The sequence below is a fragment of the Staurois parvus genome, unplaced genomic scaffold, assembly GCF_062004578.1.
Source record: "Staurois parvus isolate SC_StPar_1 unplaced genomic scaffold, SC_StPar_1.0 ptg000051l, whole genome shotgun sequence".
In the NCBI taxonomy this organism is placed as follows: Eukaryota; Metazoa; Chordata; class Amphibia; order Anura; family Ranidae; genus Staurois; species Staurois parvus.
Window position 1 is genome coordinate 1876815 of NW_028317847.1, and position 19870 is coordinate 1896684.

The 19870-nt window shown below is 42.4% G+C and overlaps 1 protein-coding gene across 1 annotated transcript in view; it reads left to right on the top strand.

The window, feature by feature from the left end:
- Positions 1-19870, top strand: part of ABCB1 (ATP binding cassette subfamily B member 1) — a 117599-nt gene that overhangs the window by 80190 nt on the left and 17539 nt on the right. Inside the window, exons 17-21 of the mRNA XM_089666257.1 lie at positions 3907-4053; positions 10469-10573; positions 13147-13224; positions 15305-15388; positions 18081-18284. Of these exons, the coding sequence (XP_089522383.1) occupies positions 3907-4053; positions 10469-10573; positions 13147-13224; positions 15305-15388; positions 18081-18284 (618 nt within the window). The remainder of the gene's footprint in view (positions 1-3906; positions 4054-10468; positions 10574-13146; positions 13225-15304; positions 15389-18080; positions 18285-19870) is intronic.

Below are 19870 nucleotides of genomic sequence, written 5' to 3' on the forward strand. Positions count from 1 at the left end.
TTCAGGGCGGACTGTGAGAGGAGCCTAGTGGGAGCCTAGCTCCGCGGGCCGGATTAAAAGGTCCGCCGGGCCGTATACGGCCCGCGGGCCGTAGTTTGCCCATTGCTGGTATAGAGGATGGGCTTTATTTGCATTGTATGTTAAAGCGGAGCTACAGTCATTTTTGTAAAAATTTAAAATCAACAGCTTCAAAAACTTTAGCTGCTAACTTTTAATAAACAGACCCTTACCTGTCCCCGGATCCAGTGGTGTGCTCACCTGACAGGGCGGCAGGTATCGTCTTCATTCCCTGGCACCAGCATCTTAGTGCAGGCACCCAGCTGTGACATCTCATGGCTTGACAGCCGGATGTCCATTGCGCATGTGTGAGCCGCGCTGCGCACTGTGTCTGTGATCACTGAGTCTCTTGGGACCTGTGCTGTGTTCCAGAAGACTGCGGAGAGGGAGAAGGAGCACTTCCGCTCGAATCGCCTAGGTCAGTGGTCGGCAAGCCGCGGCTCGCGAGCCACATGCGGCTCTTTACACGCTTTAATGCGGCTCTTGTGTGCCGGGCGCCCGCTCTCCTCCCTCCTCTCGGGCGGCAGGGACTCTGCAGCGTGATCCAAAAAAAAACAGCAAGGGCAGCGCGCTCAAATGCAATGATTGGCCAGTCTCGCTGCCACTCACATCCTGATAGCCAGTGATTGGCTGTCAGGATGTGTGTAGGCGGGGCAGCGTGACGAACGTGAGAGGAGCTAGGCTCCTCTCACAGTCCGCCCTGAAGACCTGAACGGCGCGGGAGCACGGCGAGAGGAACGCGCGGAGCAAAGGTAAGTGAATTGACACAGGGGGGACTTGGCTTACTACTTGCTACTTACTACTACTATATGAGGGATGAATTAATATGGGGGATGAATTACTATAGGGGGGATGAATTACTATGGGGGATGAATTACTATAGGGGGGATGAATTACTATGGGGGATGAATTACTATGGGGGATGAATTACTATGGGGGATGAATTACTATGGGGCATGAATTACTATATGGGGGATGAATTACTATATGGGGGATGAATTACTATGGGGGATGAATTACTATGGGGGATGAATTACTATAGGGGGGATGAATTACTATGGGGGATGAATTACTATGGGGGATGAATTACTATATGGGGGATGGATTACTATGGGGGATGAATTACTATAGGGGGGATGAATTACTATGGGGGATGAATTACTATGGGGCATGAATTACTATATGGGGGATGAATTACTATGGGGGATGAATTACTATATGGGGGATGAATTACTATGGGGGATGAATTACTATAGGGGGGATGAATTACTATAGGGGGGATGAATTACTATGGGGGATGAATTACTATGGGGGATGAATTACTATGGGGGATGAATTACTATATGGGGGATGAATTACTATGGGGGATGAATTACTATGGGGGATGAATTACTATATGGGGGATGAATTACTATATGGGGGATGAATTACTATGGGGGATGAATTACTATGGGGGATAAATTACTATATGGGGGATGAATTACTATGGGGGATGAATTACTATATGGGGGATGAATTACTATATGGGGGATGAATTACTATGGGGGATGAATTACTATGGGGGATGAATTACTATGGGGGATGAATTACTATGGGGGATGAATTACTATATGGGGGATTAATTACTATATGGGATGAATTACTATGGGGGATGAATTACTATATGGGGGATGAATTACTATAAAAACTTATTGAAACTAAAAACAGTGTACCATCCTATGTATTTTCAGTTTTAAAAATGTGGCTCTCAAAATAAATTTCAACCGTGGTTTTGGCGAGATTTGGCTCAGTTGAAAAAAAAGGTTGCCCACCACTGGCCTAGGTGATCCGAGCAGAAGTGGGATCGGGTACCTGTCAAAATCAGGCACCCTCCCAAGAAGACTGCCAAATGTGAAAGAGGAGGGGGGGAAAGGAGGCCTTAAAGCGGAACTTCCCCTTTTGGGTGGAGTTCAGTTTTAACGAGGACAGACTTGGGACAGGCTCACTGTAACATTGCTCAAAAAACCTTCCAGTCAGCCACGACACCTCCTCATGGGAAACATTTACAAGGTAAGAAATATTTTTTAAAAATGGGCATGCTGTGTGCATGGGAACGCATGATTAACATATAGTGGGGTTTACACAAATTTGACTGCAATAGCAGAAATACACTTTAAGCTGGCCATACAAATGTTGTCTAGTTCTTGATACACTGGCTGGAATTCCAGCTGTGGGTGGCCCTCTGTTGCACTCACCTGCCCCACATCCTTTGACCTGAAAAATCGCTGGGCAGAAAGTAGTAGGCTGAACAGCAGCTTCATCCAGCCAGATGCAGTCACTGTTTGGGTATTCTGAAAGGCCTGGGTGGTGTCTGTCCAAATACAATAGCCATCAGCAGTATATTTTTGCATGGTTGGAAGAAACAATTCTTCAGCATGTGGGACTGAAGGGGAGAAATGTTAGTGCATGGCCAGCTTTTCCTCTCTGACGGATGGTGAGTCTGAACTTTGCAATGTCAGATGCCTGCACTGTGGTTCCATTTGCAAATGTTACAGTATTACAGGGCAAAGTAGTGACATAGGGGCTGATGGGAGAAACCATTAAATGCAGCAGGGGACCAGGCATCTGACAACCAGAAATAGATGTGAAAATTCGGTCACAGACTTTATCCCTCAAAGACAGGGGAGTTAAACCCCCCCATCTGTATTAGAGGTAGGCGTTCAGAAGCTTTTACATAAATGTTTTGTGGCAAAATTGCTTTAAAGTGATAAAGTTATCTATTAGATATACATGAAGTGGGAGATGGAGACAAAAATTCTCTCCATATCCTTGTGAGCAAGGTTTTCCTGATACCACACCCCTAATTGGAAATGTAGTAAATGAGACCCTAACCAGAAAAACGAATGGGGCTTTAAGGGTACCAAACCGTATGAATCAATATCAATTGTACAAAAAATATATGAACAAATCAGAAAAAAGAATTGAACACCTTTTATTAGGTTAAAAAATAGCCCAGCATCAGGTGGAACATGACCATCAAACACATAAAGTATAATAAAATGTAAATATTCAAATGAACGGAACTACAATGAGTAGCCCAGCTACAATAATTGCTGCTGATGTCCAAGACGTAGAAAGAGCGTCATAGGTATCAGTTACACATCATTAACCACCTCAATACCGGGCATTATACCCCCTTCCTGCCCAGGCCAATTTTCAGCTTTCAGCGCTGTCGCACTTTGATTGACAATTGCGCGGTCATGCAACACTGCACCCATATGAAATGTTTATCATTTTTTTTTCACACAAATAGAGCTTTCTTTTTGCTGGTATTTAATCACCACTGAGTTTATTTTTTGATAAAATAAAACAAAAAACACCTAAAACTTTTGAAGAAAAACGCACTTTTCTTTGTTTCTGTTATACAATTTTGCATATTATTTGCCCCTGCTGCTGCCAGTCAAAACCAGTGAAGAGGGAGCAGGGCTGGGCAGAGCTGTGTGTCTCTATGGACACACGCAGCATGTTATAACTGGATACTAACATTTATAGGTAAAGTTGATCCAGGGAATATCCGATTGCCTCTCGGGGGATCAGGAAGGAATTTTTCCCCTGCAGGAGCAAATTGGTTTGCTGGTTTTTTTGCCTTCCTCTTGATCAACTGTGGGTGTAAGATTATAACTTGTTTTTTTTTTAATGGTTGAACTGGCTGGACATTTGTGTTTTTTTCAGCCAGACTAACTATGTAATGCTTCTGATAACTGATCTTATTTTGCCTAAACTTTAGATTGCTTAATGCAGCTTGATAGTAACTTTTCAAGTATGGCAAGAATGTCAGTATAATGACAACATATATATTTTTTTTTTCAGGCTGAAAAACTTCCACCGGTATCGTTCTTCAAGATTATGAAGCTGAACAAACCCGAATGGCCTTACTTTGTGGTGGGAATAATTTGTGCCACTATCAACGGAGGCACCCAGCCAGCGTTTGCCATTATATTCTCCAAAATTATTGGGGTGTGTACAGATTTTAATATTTTAAATCATTAAATCTTTTTTTATGAATTATTCAAAGTAGGTTTAGTTTGTTTAATCAGCTGCTAGGTATTTTTAGTATTAAAGCAGAACCAGAGTGATTTGAACCCCCCAATGTACATAGACAATTCATCTGCGTTACAGTGCACTCTGCATTGTGGGGAAAAAAATCCAGCAGGAGTGACTTTTCCTGCCAATATGGAAAAAGCGCAGCATAACTAAGATGTGTATAGTCCAATATAAATGTTCAAAAAAAAATATAAAAATATATTTTAAATAAAGAAAACAAACGCATGTAAATGCATCAGACAATTATAGAGATACAGTTGCAAGAAAAAGTATGTGAACCCCTTGGGATTATGTGGAGTTTTGCATGAATTGGGCATAAAATGTGCTCTGAACGTCATCTAAGTCACAACAATAGAAGAACACAGTCTGCTGAACATAATACTACACAAACATTAGATGTTATGCAATTAAACCATGGCAACATCTAATGTTTGTGTAGTATTATGTTCAGCAGACTGTGTTCTTCTATTGTTGTGACTTAGATGACGTTCAGAGCACATTTTATGCCCAATTCATGCAAAACTCCACGTAATCCCAAGGGGTTCACATACTTTTTCTTGCAACTGTATAACTGATGATATGAATAGATAAAGTGCAATGACTGCCCAATATAAAATGTGGTATGATATATATTTGGGTTAGCGCAGAGATTTCCATTTGTTTGGTTTGTAATGACTTTCACTGTGTTGGGGCTGATGGTGAATGAATGGGATGCCTTAGCTTAGCGCACCACAACGTGTGACAAAGCACATTATGGTGCATGCATTTCCGCAGCATTCTACGGTGTGAGGACCTTTAGCCCGGGTTCACATTCATGCGGTTCGGTACATCGCATGTGATTCGCACAGGAACCGCACCGCATTCCTGTGCAAAATGCAAGTGTACAATCCAAACGCACACGTTCCTGCGTTAAAAATGGCTGTGTGCATAAGTGGGTCCTGCAGTGACCGTCTGCTGAAACCAAACAGAATCAGCAAGGGAGAATGTCACCAGCACACCGAGGATCACCAATATGGGCCCAAAGGTTTTAATAAACGATCACATAGTTACAGCAAGGCAACGTTTCGGAGTCTCGCAGGACCCCTTCATCAGGCATGTGACTCCGAAACATTGCCTTGCTGTAACTATGTGATCGTTTATTAAAACTTTTGGACCCATATTGGTGATCCTCGCTGTGCTGGTGACTTTCTCCTTTGCATTCCTGTGCAAATCACATGCGATTTGTGTGCAGTGTGATCGGAGCCATACATTTTGTATGGCTCTAATCGCAGCGCACCAGCACCAAAAACGTGCAGGACCCTTTTTTAGGCCCGCACTAGAATCGGATCACATGGGTATTCACACCTATGCAATCTGATTCTGCACATCGCACCACATTTTGTGGACCAATTTTAGGGGTGTTGTTAACATACACACACGCATCGGTTCGCATGAACGGGGTGCAATTCTGATGCGGTACGGGATTCGCACAGAAAACACTGCGAATTCTGCACCGCATCAGTGTGAACCCAGGCTTAGGGCCCATTCCCACCAGGAAGAACTGTGCCACAGCACAAGGGTGAGTGCATTGGTTGAGTTGTGATGCATTTTCCAGGTTATTCAAAATGAATACACTGTAAGACACCTCAACGCACATACACTGAGGACATGCTGCCCTTTGTACTGCCCCGCAATGCACACCATTGTGGCGCTCTAGGAGCATTCTGGTAGCGCATTGGAGCACCATTCAAAATGAATTAGCACAGCACACCAACATGAGCATGCTGCGTTTTGGTGACGCGTTCATTTTACTACATGTTACTGCAAAGCGCTGTGTGAATGAGCTTTACATGATCTTTTTCTATACATGTGTAAGTGATTCGCTTCAAGTGTTACTAAACCCACAACCATAAAATCAGTCTGTATATGCAGTAAAGCATGCTTGTTATACTCACTGTGGCACCAAAGGGGTTAATTCTCTGCATTGTGTAAAAAGGCTGTTTGATCCTGTCTTCTCTGATCCTCCCCTTCTTCTACTGTCCACAATCCATCTGCTGATAGCTCTAGGAGTCACTCTGCACATGCGCAGTTTAGTATGTATTGCTAGAGTTTTTGTTTTCTTTGAGAGGCTGCAAACATCAAACGTTTTTTGTTTCTAACACTTTGTAAAGAAAGCTTTGCTTGCACAGTGGCCTCTCTTCTAGCTATTAAAGTGTTACTAAACCCACAACAGTAAAATCAGTCTGTATATGCAGTAAAGCATGCTTGTTATACTCACTGTGGAACCTAAGGGGTTAATCAAACAAATATCTAAAAAGAAGCGAGCGCTAGATCTATATAGTGGAGCAGCTTAGCATAAAAGGGTAAAACCTCAGAAAACCTCTTGGAAAAACATCAATATGTAAAACAAACATGCAGCGCTCCTAAATGGTATGTAACAAACAACATAGAAAACAAATATATATTACTCCCAGGTTAACATATATGCTTATATGTATGCAAAATGGTGCATGACGCACATAGCTTTAAAACGCCGTGCGTAGATAAGTTCATAGAAGCGTGAAGATGGGTGACAGTCTGTTTCTAGTGAACATCAAACATTCGTGATATCAAATGGTGAGGAAATGAGAATATTATGCACTAACCAGATAGCGCTATATAAAACGCATGTAGATGATGAGATCATCTAGGTGTGAGCATCTGGACCCAGGTGTTCTGATTATGGCAACATCTATCACAGCATTTCCACAGGATTTCCAAATGGCAGAGCTCTGATTGAAGACCACCAGAGGGAGCCAGCAACCAGGATCTCTTCAGACCAGGTATCCCAAGGCGTATAGTATGTTCACCGACCACCAGAGGGAGAAAGAGCTCAGGAGAATATCCAATAATATCCTTAGGGAAAATTGGCTCAAGCAAAAAAGAGCCAAAGTACAAAAATATCTAAGTGCAGCATTACTTTATTCAAAGATGCAGAGAAAGGATAAAATATACAACTCACATGATATGAAAAAGCCCATTGGCCAGACAAAATAGGTCCACGTGGTTAAAAGGTCACTGAGGGCAGCCTTCTGTTACAAGATAAGTGGGTTGTTGGATCCTAATAGTTTTCAGGTCTATTATTACTTGTTTTGTGTCTTTTGGAAAGGCCGGTGTATTAGCTACCAATGGCTGCAGGAAAAAATCAATGTATTGTCCTATTCGTGAGGTCAATGAGCCTATGCCACTTATTATTGGTCTACCTGGAGGTTTGGCTGGGTTCTTGTGTATCTTTGGTAAGCTGTAAAAAACCGGTAACCTCGGTGCTATAGGACACAGGTAATCCTTCTCCTTTTTATTCAAAATTCCTGTTTCATACCCTCTAGTGATTCGATCAGCAGACAAGGGTGGAGGAGTGGTTATTTTGGACAAAAAAGATTACCTCACGCAGGCATATGATATCCTGAATGATGATACCACTTATAAAATATTACTAAGTAACCCTCTCATACCCTACAAAAAGGAGCTTAAAAGTCTTCTAAAAAGAGGGTATGAAACAGGAATTTTGAATAAAAAGGAGAAGGATTACCTGTGTCCTATAGCACCGAGGTTACCGGTTTTTTACAGCTTACCAAAGATACACAAGAACCCAGCCAAACCTCCAGGTAGACCAATAATAAGTGGCATAGGCTCATTGACCTCACGAATAGGACAATACATTGATTTTTTCCTGCAGCCATTGGTAGCTAATACACCGGCCTTTCCAAAAGACACAAAACAAGTAATAATAGACCTGAAAACTATTAGGATCCAACAACCCACTTATCTTGTAACAGAAGGCTGCCCTCAGTGACCTTTTAACCACGTGGACCTATTTTGTCTGGCCAATGGGCTTTTTCATATCATGTGAGTTGTATATTTTATCCTTTCTCTGCATCTTTGAATAAAGTAATGCTGCACTTAGATATTTTTGTACTTTGGCTCTTTTTTGCTTGAGCCAATTTTCCCTAAGGATATTATTGGATATTCTCCTGAGCTCTTTCTCCCTCTGGTGGTCGGTGAACATACTATACGCCTTGGGATACCTGGTCTGAAGAGATCCTGGTTGCTGGCTCCCTCTGGTGGTCTTCAATCAGAGCTCTGCCATTTGGAAATCCTGTGGAAATGCTGTGATAGATGTTGCCATAATCAGAACACCTGGGTCCAGATGCTCACACCTAGATGATCTCATCATCTACATGCGTTTTATATAGCGCTATCTGGTTAGTGCATAATATTCTCATTTCCTCACCATTTGATATCACGAATGTTTGATGTTCACTAGAAACAGACTGTCACCCATCTTCACGCTTCTATGAACTTATCTACGCACGGCGTTTTAAAGCTATGTGCGTCATGCACCATTTTGCATACATATAAGCATATATGTTAAACTGGGAGTAATATATATTTGTTTTCTATGTTGTTTGTTTCATACCATTTAGGAGCGCTGCATGTTTGTTTTACATAAGGGGTTAATCCTCTGCATTGTGAAAAAAGGTGGTTTGATCCTGTCTTCTCTGATCCTCCCCTTCTTCTACTGTCCCCAATATATCTCCTGATAGAACAGAGCCTTGGAGGCAAGTTACACATGCTCAGTTTAGTGTGTATTGCTAGAGAATTTTTTTTTTCTTGGGAGAGTGCATTTAATCAGCACAGGGCCAATCAGTGCTGCCCAGACAGAGGCAGGGGTCCTGCAGCCTCATAGGAGAGAATGAAAACTTCTCTTACAAGCTTTAACCAGTGCTCTGCTGGACACTGATAGAAGTCACAAGACTGCTATATACTGCTGATGAGAAAAGGTATTTAGCAGTTTATATTTGCTAAAATAATTGCATTTCAACGTTGTGTGTACTGTGGGAGACCAGATATAGTGAATGCAGGGTCCGGGGAGACCAGATATAGTGAATGCAGGGTCCGGGGAGACCAGATATAGCGAATGCAGGGTGTGGGGAGACCAGATATAGTGAATGCAGGGTCCTGGTAGACCAGATATAGTGAATGCAGGGTCCGGGGAGACCAGCTTTAGTAAATGCAGGGTCCGGGGAGACCGGATATAGTGAATGCAGGGTCCGGGGAGACCAGATATAGTGAATGCAGGGTCCTGGGAGACCAGATATAGTGAATGCAGGGTCCGGGGAGACCAGATATAGTGAATGCAGGGTCCTGGGAGACCAGATATAGTGAATGCAGGGTCCGGGGAGACCAGATATAGTGAATGCAGGGTCCTGGGAGACCAGATATAGTGAATGCAGGGTCCGGGGAGACCAGATATAGTGAATGCAGGGTCCTGGTAGACCAGATATAGTGAATGCAGGGTCCGGGGAGACCGGATATAGTAAATGCAGGGTCCGGGTAGACCAGATATAGTGAATGCAGGGTCCTGGTAGACCAGATATAGTGAATGCAGGGTCCTGGTAGACCAGATATAGTGAATGCAGGGTCCTGGTAGACCGGATATAGTAAATGCAGGGTCCTGGTAGACTGGATATAGTGAATGTAGGGTCCGGGGAGACCAGATATAGTGAATGCAGGGTCTGGGGAGACCAGATATAGTGAATGCAGGGTCTGGGGAGACCAGATATAGTGAATGCGGGGTCCTGGGAGACCAGGTACAGTGAATGCAGGGTCCGGGGAGACCAGATATAGTGAATGCAGGGTCGGGGGGTTTAGTAACATTTTAAGGTCTCATACACACGGGCATTAGAATTAATGCTGGATTTTTTTCTGTCGGAGGTTGGCAGAAAAATGACTCTACTGATGTGTATGTTGCATTCACACCTAAGTGTATTGAGAATGTGCACAAAATCACACCACGTTGGTGCGCATTTTGTGCACGTTATTGTGTTGCATGCATAGTCAGCCCATTGAATGGCCAACAAACATGGCAAAGTAGCTCTTGTGGCTTTTTGTCACGTTGAACCTCACACTTGTTTAACTGCACATTTTGCAGAGTTTGTGGCATGTTTGTCTGAGCAGAAAAACGGGTGTCTGCTTGCCGCGTTTGGGTTTCCAGTAAAAATGAATGACATTGCAAATGCGACATGCGTTTTTCATGTGTTTAGTAAACGTATGCAAAAACATGCGATTTTGCACAAGTTTACGAAATAGTCAGGTGTGAATGGAGCCTAAACACATTCTACTGGCCTGAAAATTCATTTATTCTGGACACACATTGGAATACATTTATGCTCACATGCGCACATTCATGCGTGTAAATTATGCTCGTAAGCTACTCTCTAAACGCAGCTTTGGTGCATTTTTTTCTTTTTATGACTCTAAACATTGCTCTTAAAATATTTTTATCTAACTGTGTAAACATTTTTTGCAGGTATTTGCACTTCAAGATCCTGACGAAGTGAGATCCAGAAGCAACCTGTATTGCCTGCTGTTCCTGGCACTTGGCGGCGTTTCCTTTATCACGTTTTTCCTTCAGGTAAATACAGCATGCATCTCCTGACCCCTGATGGGAGGCCACTGTACAATACAGGACGGTGTTGGAAACTAGCAGCAGTCTAGAATGACACCCCGGTCACATCGTGTGCGACTTGGCATGCGATTTGCATGCCATGTGACTTGCAAATCGTATGCCAAGTCTCACCCTATTGTCCGCAATTACAGCAGTCATATCGAGGCGGTTCTGACTTGGCCGGAGCCGCACCGATTTCTAAAGTAGCGCATGCACTACTTTTGTTGCGATTTGCATAGATATCTGTGTTAGATGTCTTGCAAATCGCACCTGAAATCGGCAGGTCATCCGATTTTGAAATCATGCGACTTCACTGTAAGTCGCACAATGTCAAAGTCAGGCTTGATGTGACCAGCAGGTAAGGATGACCTCAGACATGTTTAGATCCTGGTCCAAACCTACCTGATATATCCCACCAGAGCCAATCATTAGAGGATGATACATTCCCCTTCCTGCAGCTACATGTATATCCAGCCCTTGTATATGTGCAGCTGCTGGGCAGGGAATGCCTGGGCTGCTTATGATTGGCTCTGTGAGAGCTTCCTGGAGGGATAGTTAAGTTGGGTCCCAACTAGGAGTCCACATACCTGAGCTCATCCAAAGTCTTGATAGATGTTTGAAAAAGCAGGCCATACATGGGTTGAATTCTGAACTAATTTTCTTTAAAAAAAATCGGAACTTTCGTGGATTTTGTAATCCGATGGCACCACAATTGATTTCAATATTCGATCAACCAAGCCTTCAATTTCACATGTTGCTACAGAAAAGAATTTTTGTGGCCAAGAATTTTCTTATCTTTCCAGGTCACAGTTCGGCTCCTTTTTGATTACATTTCTCACACGATTCTCCCATCATTGATCAGAAATTCATTTGTTTTTCAAAAAATTTCCAACATGCCTGATCACTCATATTCAATGGTCACATGAATATGAAACAAAAACCCAATTTTCACGTGGGAAAAGTGGGTTTCTGTGACCCACTAATGGTGCGAAATTCAAATGAAAGTTCTTAGAAAAGATTTTCAAAAGAAAATTCTTTCAGAATTCGATCCATGTATGGCTGGCTTTACATCTATAGCTGGACTAAGGCTGGCCGTACATTATACAATTTTCTTGAAAATTTAGTTTTAGATTTACCAAAAACCATATAATATGAGGTCAAACCTAAACAACACTTTCACAGTTACATAGTTAGTCTGGCTGAAAAAAGACAAAAGTCCATCCAGTTCGACCATAACAAAAAAAAAAAAAGTTATAATCCTATTCCCACAGTTGATCCAGAGGAAGACAAAAAACCCAGCAAAGCATGATCCAATTTGCTCCTGCAGGGGAAAAAACTCCTTCCTGATCAATCAGCAATCGGATATTCCCTGAATCAACTTTACCTATAAATGTTAGTCCAGTTATATTCTGTGTATCTAGGAAAGAATACAGGACTTTTTTAAAGCAATCCACTGAGCTGGTCAGAACCAACTCTTGAGGGAGTCTATTCCACATTTTCACAACTCTCACTGTGAAGAACCCTTTCCATGTTTGGAGATTACATTTCTTTTCCTCCAGACATAACTTTCAATTGTATCCAATTAGGCAGGCCCTTGCAGTACATAGTTGATGGTAAATCTAAAGGAAATTGGACATAAAAATGTAAGCAAATTGTATAGTGTATGGCCAGCCTTCAAGTGGTTGTAAATCCTTACATATACCCAGTGGTCTCAAGAGATTTGGGTAAAGCAAATCCTCCTGCATAAGTTGTACTTGTTTATCTGTTGCACACTCTCTCCTCTACAGCTGTTCAAAATGCAGAATTTACACAGCTTCTCTGAGCTTTCAGAAAGCAGGGGGCAGGGAGTTGATATTACACTCTACAGAGCTCAGTGAGGAGAGAGTATGGCTAGCTTTAGGAACTGAGTGCATTTCTGCAGATCAGTAGGTATTTTTCTGTACTTGCAGGGACTTTAACCCTTTCGCTGCCTGGTCTGTACGATGTAGCAAGGGGTTTTATACACAATCCAGTGACTGCAGCCACCGGGACTGTGTATAAAAGTGACAAGCAGACTCCTGACTGTTAGTTGGAAGCCATTGGGCGGCTGTGCTGCAGCCCAAATGTTGCAAATACAGTTCTGGCAGCAAAAGGGTTAATAGAATAAACCATGGGGAAACTTACAAATTTGACAGAATGATGTTAAATAAGTGATGGCAAGAAAAAAAATGTTCGGGTGAATGATTTTTCAGAATTTCCCTCTGAACATTTAAACAAAAATCTAATTGTTTATGGCCAGCTTTAGCCAAGGGCCCCATCAAGGGTTTCTTATGGGGCCCCATGATGTGTTGTTATGCCTCTGGAGTTATGCTGATCACAGGTGATGTAAATATGTATGTTGACCAATGGACCTCTGTATACTGGGGATGAGGGACACTGAAACTCTCCCAGTGCCAGGTATTTCTATATGTGCACCTGGATTGTTCTAACTGTCACTGTGCTACTTGTAAAGATAAAGGCAGTTACATACAGACTACATAACTTACTTCTCCCCATTGCAGGGTTTTACATTTGGGAAAGCGGGAGAGATTCTGACAATGAGACTCAGGCTGATGACCTTCAAAGCTATGTTAAGACAGGTAATGGAATGTTCTTTTTATTTTTTCTAAAAACATTGACAGGTCTGTTCTTTTGAAAAACAACAATGTATCACCAGTCTATTGTTACTTGCCTGTCTAGTAACTGCTATTGAACTGTCAGTCCCCGAAAAACAAAAGGATTTATTTCATTTTGCAATTTTGCTTTGGAGATGGAAAAAAATATATATATACCGTATATATACACTACAGCCCCCTTCAGATTATTCAGTGGGTTATTGCAAAGCATTTATGTGTATTAGGGTGGGCTGTGTTAAAGCAACTCATTCATTTTGATGGCCAGCACGCCTTAAAAGGTAAGTTCACCTTTCGTAACATGTTACTGTAGCACTGGCCCCTGCACCCCCCTCCCCAGGGGAAAAAATCCTTCCTGATCCCCCGAGAGGCATATATTATTATTATATTATTATACAGTATTTATATAGCGCCAAAGGGTATGCTCAGCACTGTACAGTAGCAAGGGGGACAGAACATGAGACAAGACAGTAACAATACAATACACGAGGGGTTTGAGGGCCCTGCTCTTTCAATCTAGGAGGGAGGGGAAGGTGGTACAGGAGGAGATGGCTGTGGGGGATGGAGTGGCGGGAGGAGTGGAAGAGGTTAGTTGTTAGGTGAGGTCAGGTGTTAGGTGAGGGTGGGGTAGGCTTCCCTGAAGAGGAGGGTTTTCAAGGTGCGCCTGAAGGTGAGGAGGGTAGGTGACAGTCTGATGGATTGGGGTAGGGAGTTCCAGAGGATGGGGGAAGTCCTGGAGAAGTCCTCCAATCGGCGTGGGAGGAGGATACCAGGGAGCTAGAGAGCAGGAGGTCCTGTGAGGAGCGGAGGGCACGGGTAGGGTGGTATCTGGGTATCAGGTCAGTTATGTAGTTCAGGGCGGCATTGTGAATGGCTTTGTAGGTCAGAGTTAGCAGCTTGAACTTGATGCGTTGGGCAATCGGGAGCCAATGAAGGGATTGGCAGAGGGGGGAGGCAGATGTGGAGCGCTTGGTGAGGTGGATGAGTCTGGCCGCTGAGTTTAGGATCGACTGGAGTGGGGATATCGTTCGTTTGGGTAGGCCAGTGAGAAGGGAGTTGCAATAGTCCAGGCGTGAGATGATGAGGGATGTACGAGTTGTTTGGTGGTGTCTGGGGTGAGGAATGTGCGTATTTTGGAGATGTTGTGGAGGTGGAGCCTGCAAGATCTAGATATAGCAGCCAGCTTGGCTCAAACAACCTATACAAAGTAACAGGGAACATTGGCTTTGGCTTTAACTTATTCTGCTGGTTCTATGATATTTTTCTCTTCGTTCATTCTTTAAAGGGTACCTCCACTTTAATGGAAAAAAAATGTAGCAAGTAAAATTATTTAACATATACAATTGCTACACAACCCATATTGTAATTGTGTTATTAAAAATCTGCAATTCTGTAATTTGCTGTAAAATTGCAATATGGCATTCAGGAACTGTTCTGTACACAGATGGTGTAAGGAATGCCCCCCGAACATTTTATACTTGTGTGATTGGCTCACTGATTTTCCCAAAGGTCTGCACTAAGATACAAGTCAGATTTTAGGCATCCTCTGGAACAAAAATTTTATTTTTAGTGAGATACTCCCAAAGAGTTAAGCACTTCTAAAAAGATGTAGACCCTGCAACTTTCCTCATTAGAATCCTGCAAGTGTATCAGCTGTTCAGTAATGAAGAAGTCACTCCCATTCAGAATCATTCTGCAAAAGACATAGAAGTTCCAACAGCTTTTTCTTCAAAGGAGAAACAGGTAGGAATCAGCTTCAAAGTTTGGTAAAATCCCTGCAATGTACATATTTTCACCACACAGGTGGAGTTATTCTTTAACTCATCACCGTTTTTATATTTCTTCCACAAAAAATTCATTTTAAAATATAGCAGAGATATGTTGCTGAATACACATTGTTTTATCCTTAATGTGACTGTTTTATATGCATTCTTGTATAACCAATGTTTGTATATTAACACATTTTGCTGTTCTTTAAACCCATGTTGTTGTTTCCTCCACACCATGCAGTGTTTGATTTGGCTTTGTGTGTATTGTTACATTGCAGGAAATTGGATGGTTTGATGACAAAAAGAACAGCACCGGTGCCTTAACCACAAGACTGGCTACAGATGCCTCCCAAGTACATGGGGTGGGTTATTCTGCATTGTGCCCCTTTTTTCACCTTTGCTGGAACTAATAATATAATAATATAAATTAGTAATAGACAAAAAATAGAAGTATATTTTATTTACTGCTCACATACACTCACCGGCCACTTTATTAGGTCCACCTTGCTAGTGCCCAGAACATATCCCCCCACTATTACACCACCAGCCTGAACCATTGATACAAGGCAAGATGGATCCATGCTTTCATGTTGTTTACACCAAATTCTGACCCTACCATCTGAATGTCGCAGCAACCAGTCTGCCCATTCTCCTCTGACCTCTGACATCAACCAGGCATTCTTATCCACACAACTGCCGCTCACTGGATATTTTCTCTTTACGGAGCATTCTCTGTAAACCCTAGAGATGGTTGTGCATGAAAATCCTAGTAGATCATCAGTTTTTGAAATACTCATACCAGCCAGTCTGGCACCAACAATCAAGTTACTTAAATCCCCTTACTTCCCCATTCTGATGCTCAGTTTGAACTTCAGCAAGTCGTCTAGATGCCTAAATGCATTGAGTTGCTGCCATGTGATTGGCTGATTGGCAATTTGTTTTACTAAGCAATTGAACCTAATAAAGTGGCTGGCAAGCGCACAGAATCAAAGCCCAACGTTGCCCTCACCTTACCTCTATCTGGAGGCCTCCACAGCAGTATTTCTAACATTTTGTATACTTTCCTTTTCCAAATGTCATCAGGCTGGTGGGGTCCTGACTTGCAGGGTCCTCTTTGGATCTTCTGCAGCAGTGGGGGGGGGGCACCAACGATGCAAGGAGAGGTGCTGATGTGATGATGGCGAATCTCTTCACATCATTGCACAAGTGCAGGGTAGGATGATGAGACCCTTTAAGAGACAGGCTCATGATACCATACACTCACAGCATTTCCTAATTCTTCCAGATTGAATGACACCGGGCATTCTCTTTTAACTACTTTGGTAACTGTAGTCAGATTGTTGGTAGCCTTTACCAGAATCCATATTGTCCCCCTGCTCCTGTTGTTGGCTTTCTACCTATTCCAAAAATCAGTAGATCTTGAGGTCATCAAGTATCCCCTGTAGTCCTTAGGTGCCTTTAGTCTTGTACAGGGTACTGTAAATCTAGAGGCATGCAGGGTGTGCAGTAATCATTTTATAACCTCGGAGATTGATCAAGTCATATGGACATCAGACCTTCTCACATATCACTGTTCTGGGGCTTGTGTACACAAGGTTCTAGACCACACCCCATATACAAGAATACATGTGATGATATCGGCACCTTTCCCTGGGAGTCTTTCAGTATTCCATCAAGCTGGTGGCCCCCCCATTAGGCAATTATTCCATACAGTTTGGAGAACCTTCATGTAAAGATCCAACTGCCAACATGGCATTCTATAAACTACATACATATGTGAAGACATGGGCACTCATTCCTGGGTGTTTTCCAACGATTTTTGATACATTTGTCGCAGTTTGCTCTGGGTCTCTATTGCCCAAATGTGGATTGGTTCTACAACACATTTAATTACAGATGTCCACTATGGATTCTGAGTGGTCATTTAGCCATAAGAAGTGGTCTATTATTCGATACTATTATGGAGGAGAGGTCTTTTTCATGTGATATAGTTATATACGAGGGGCGTTCAAGTCAAACCAGGACTTGATTTTTTATAATAAAAAAACTAATTTCAAGGAATGGAAACTGCATTTATTTTTCAACATACTCTCCTGCTACATTTATACACTTATCCCAGCATTGAAAGTGATAATAAACTGGAGTTCCAGTCAGTTTTGTGTTTATTAAAAGTCAGCAGCTATAAAAACTGTAGCTGATGACTTTTAATAAATACACACTTACATGTGTATTTATAAGCGTTTTTTCCATATCCAGATGCTGTCCAGAGCATTTTTTCATCATCACAAATGCATGCAAAGCGTTTTCCATGTATTCAAATGGACCCGGTACACCAGCGCAGTCAGTTCCAGGTTTTGCTTGAAGGAAAAAATGGTAGTACGTGCCGCATTATGCTCATGATGGGATCCATAGTGAATACAACCAGAGAAGACAGGTCATCTCAACACATACTGCTCTCTCTGCTTCTGGTCCCTCTATTTCTCTCAAAATGTCTGAAATAGTTAATTTTTTACTGTTTTTCAGTGCATTCTGGGCATTTTGGAAGGTCTCCTGAGGTTATCTTAAAAAAACACTTCTAAACACAAATGCACATAAGAGCAGTATGCAAACGTGGCTAAAAAGACATTTTTTTAACCTACGGTTTCCAGCAGTCAGTTTCCATCATTCAGAAGTGTTTTCAAAACGTCCCGTGTACATGAGCCTTATATATATACCAGCAGTTCCCTTACATATCAGTTCTGGTTTGTTTTTTTTTGGGGGTCTTGAGGATACATTTTATCTTAGTTTTTTGATGGCTTGTGTACACAGGCAATTATTTAAATTTTCCCCATGTAAGTCATTCTGAATGCAAAAAACATGAAACAATTCACATCAATAAGAATCTCACTTTTACCTTCACAAACCTGGGAAAGATCCTAGCAACTGCACTAGTTGTCTCACTATCTACTGGGCAGAAGCAGATGAGAATCTCTTGTAAAGATTGCTGAAAATCCTTGCAATGTATAAACTGTATATGAAGACTGGAGTCTAATTCAATGTGTTAATCTCTTCCAGGCTACCGGGAGCAGACTGGCGTTGTTAGCTCAGAACATTGCCAACCTGGGCACTGCCACTATAATATCTTTTGTTTACGGGTGGCAGTTAACTCTTCTTATCTTGGCTATTGTGCCAGTCATTGCTGTCTCTGCTCTCATTGAAATGAAAACATTTGCTGGCCATGCAAAGAAGGACAAAGAGGAGCTGGAAGTTGCTGGAAAAGTGAGTTGGCTCTGGTTCAGGAAGATCACTGATAATGGTAATTGTGGATGCAATGGGTACAATTTAGGGCTCGTACACATGTATGGAAGCCCTTGCCGCCCCTCTAAAAATCGTTCTGCAGTGGTTCACTTTTCAGGGGATGTTTGACAGACAGTGGAAAGGCGACATATCATCTCCTCACTGCTTGATTTAAATGTAAATGCCACACCACCACACCACAATTGCTTGTATTGCATGAGGACATAGGGTGGTTGCAGTGTATTATTGTTTCATTTGTGTTGCGACATGTAAACAGCCCTGAGCAACAGAATGTCCTGGTGGTTAGTGGGAGGTAAAACCGCGTCCCAACCTTCTGGTTTTACTGACCTCTTACCACATATGTGAAGGAAGCCCTATAGAGCAGAAAGTACACGTGTCCTTCATTTAGACACAAAAAAAAAAGCAGAGATCTCTTGAATCTGAACTCCAGGCAAACAACTAAATACACAATTCAAGTAAAGAATAATCAATATGTGAAATGTTTTACGCGTCAAAGGATTTGGCATACCGGCCAGCCAAATTTGTAATCCAGAAACCCATGGCAGACAACACAGTATCCTGGAAAATGCAGGACACCGATGATGGCATGCACTCCTCTCCTGTAAGCATGCGTACAGTGTTAAGTTGTCTGTAGAAAGACATGCAGCTCTTTCTCTGACATCATCCTGTACCACACAGGACCAGCAGCTCCCTGTCAAATGTGAAGACTCCAAGGGTCCATAACCCAAGAATGTTGGACCACTGAGGAGAACGTACATATTCGCCAGCACACCACGGATCACGATATGGTCCAAAAAGGTTTTTATTCCAAACAGTTCACATCACAAAGAAAAGTGCAACACATGCCTGACGAAGGGGTCCTGCGTGGCTCTGAAATGTTGAACTTTTCTTTGTGATGTGAACTTTTTGGAATAAAAACCATTTCAGAGCCACGCAGGACCCCTTCGTCAGGCATGTGTTGCACTTTTCTTTGTGATGTGAACTGTTTGGAATAAAAACCTTTTTGGACCATATCGTGATCCGTGGTGTGCTGGCGAATATGTACGTTTTGCCTATGATGTTTCCAGTCCCAGCTGGTAGTCGCTACAGCACCCTCCATTGATGAGCCGTACTTCCAGGAATGTGTGTGAAGGGAATGTAGTTCTAGTAGGGACAGGGTGGGGGAGGGGCAAGACCTGTAGGAAATGCAAATCAGGAGTCCTGACTTGCCAAACAGAGCATAACTTTATAAATCTTAGGACTAGATAGGCAGCATACAAATCCTTGGGCAGGTAAAACAGCCCACATACAGTTAGGTCTATATATATTTGGACACAGGCACAATTATAGTTTTTTTCAGGTATTTACCAAAACATATTCAAGCTATAGTTATATAATGGATATAGGCTGAAAGTGCGCACTCTCAGGTTTAATTTGAGGGTATGTACATCCAAAGTGGAGGCAGGGTTTTGGAATTACAGCTCTTAAGAGTTGCCATCCCCCCTATTTCAAGGGACCAAAAGTAATTGGACAATTGAATATAAGCATAAATAAAATGTTCATTTTTA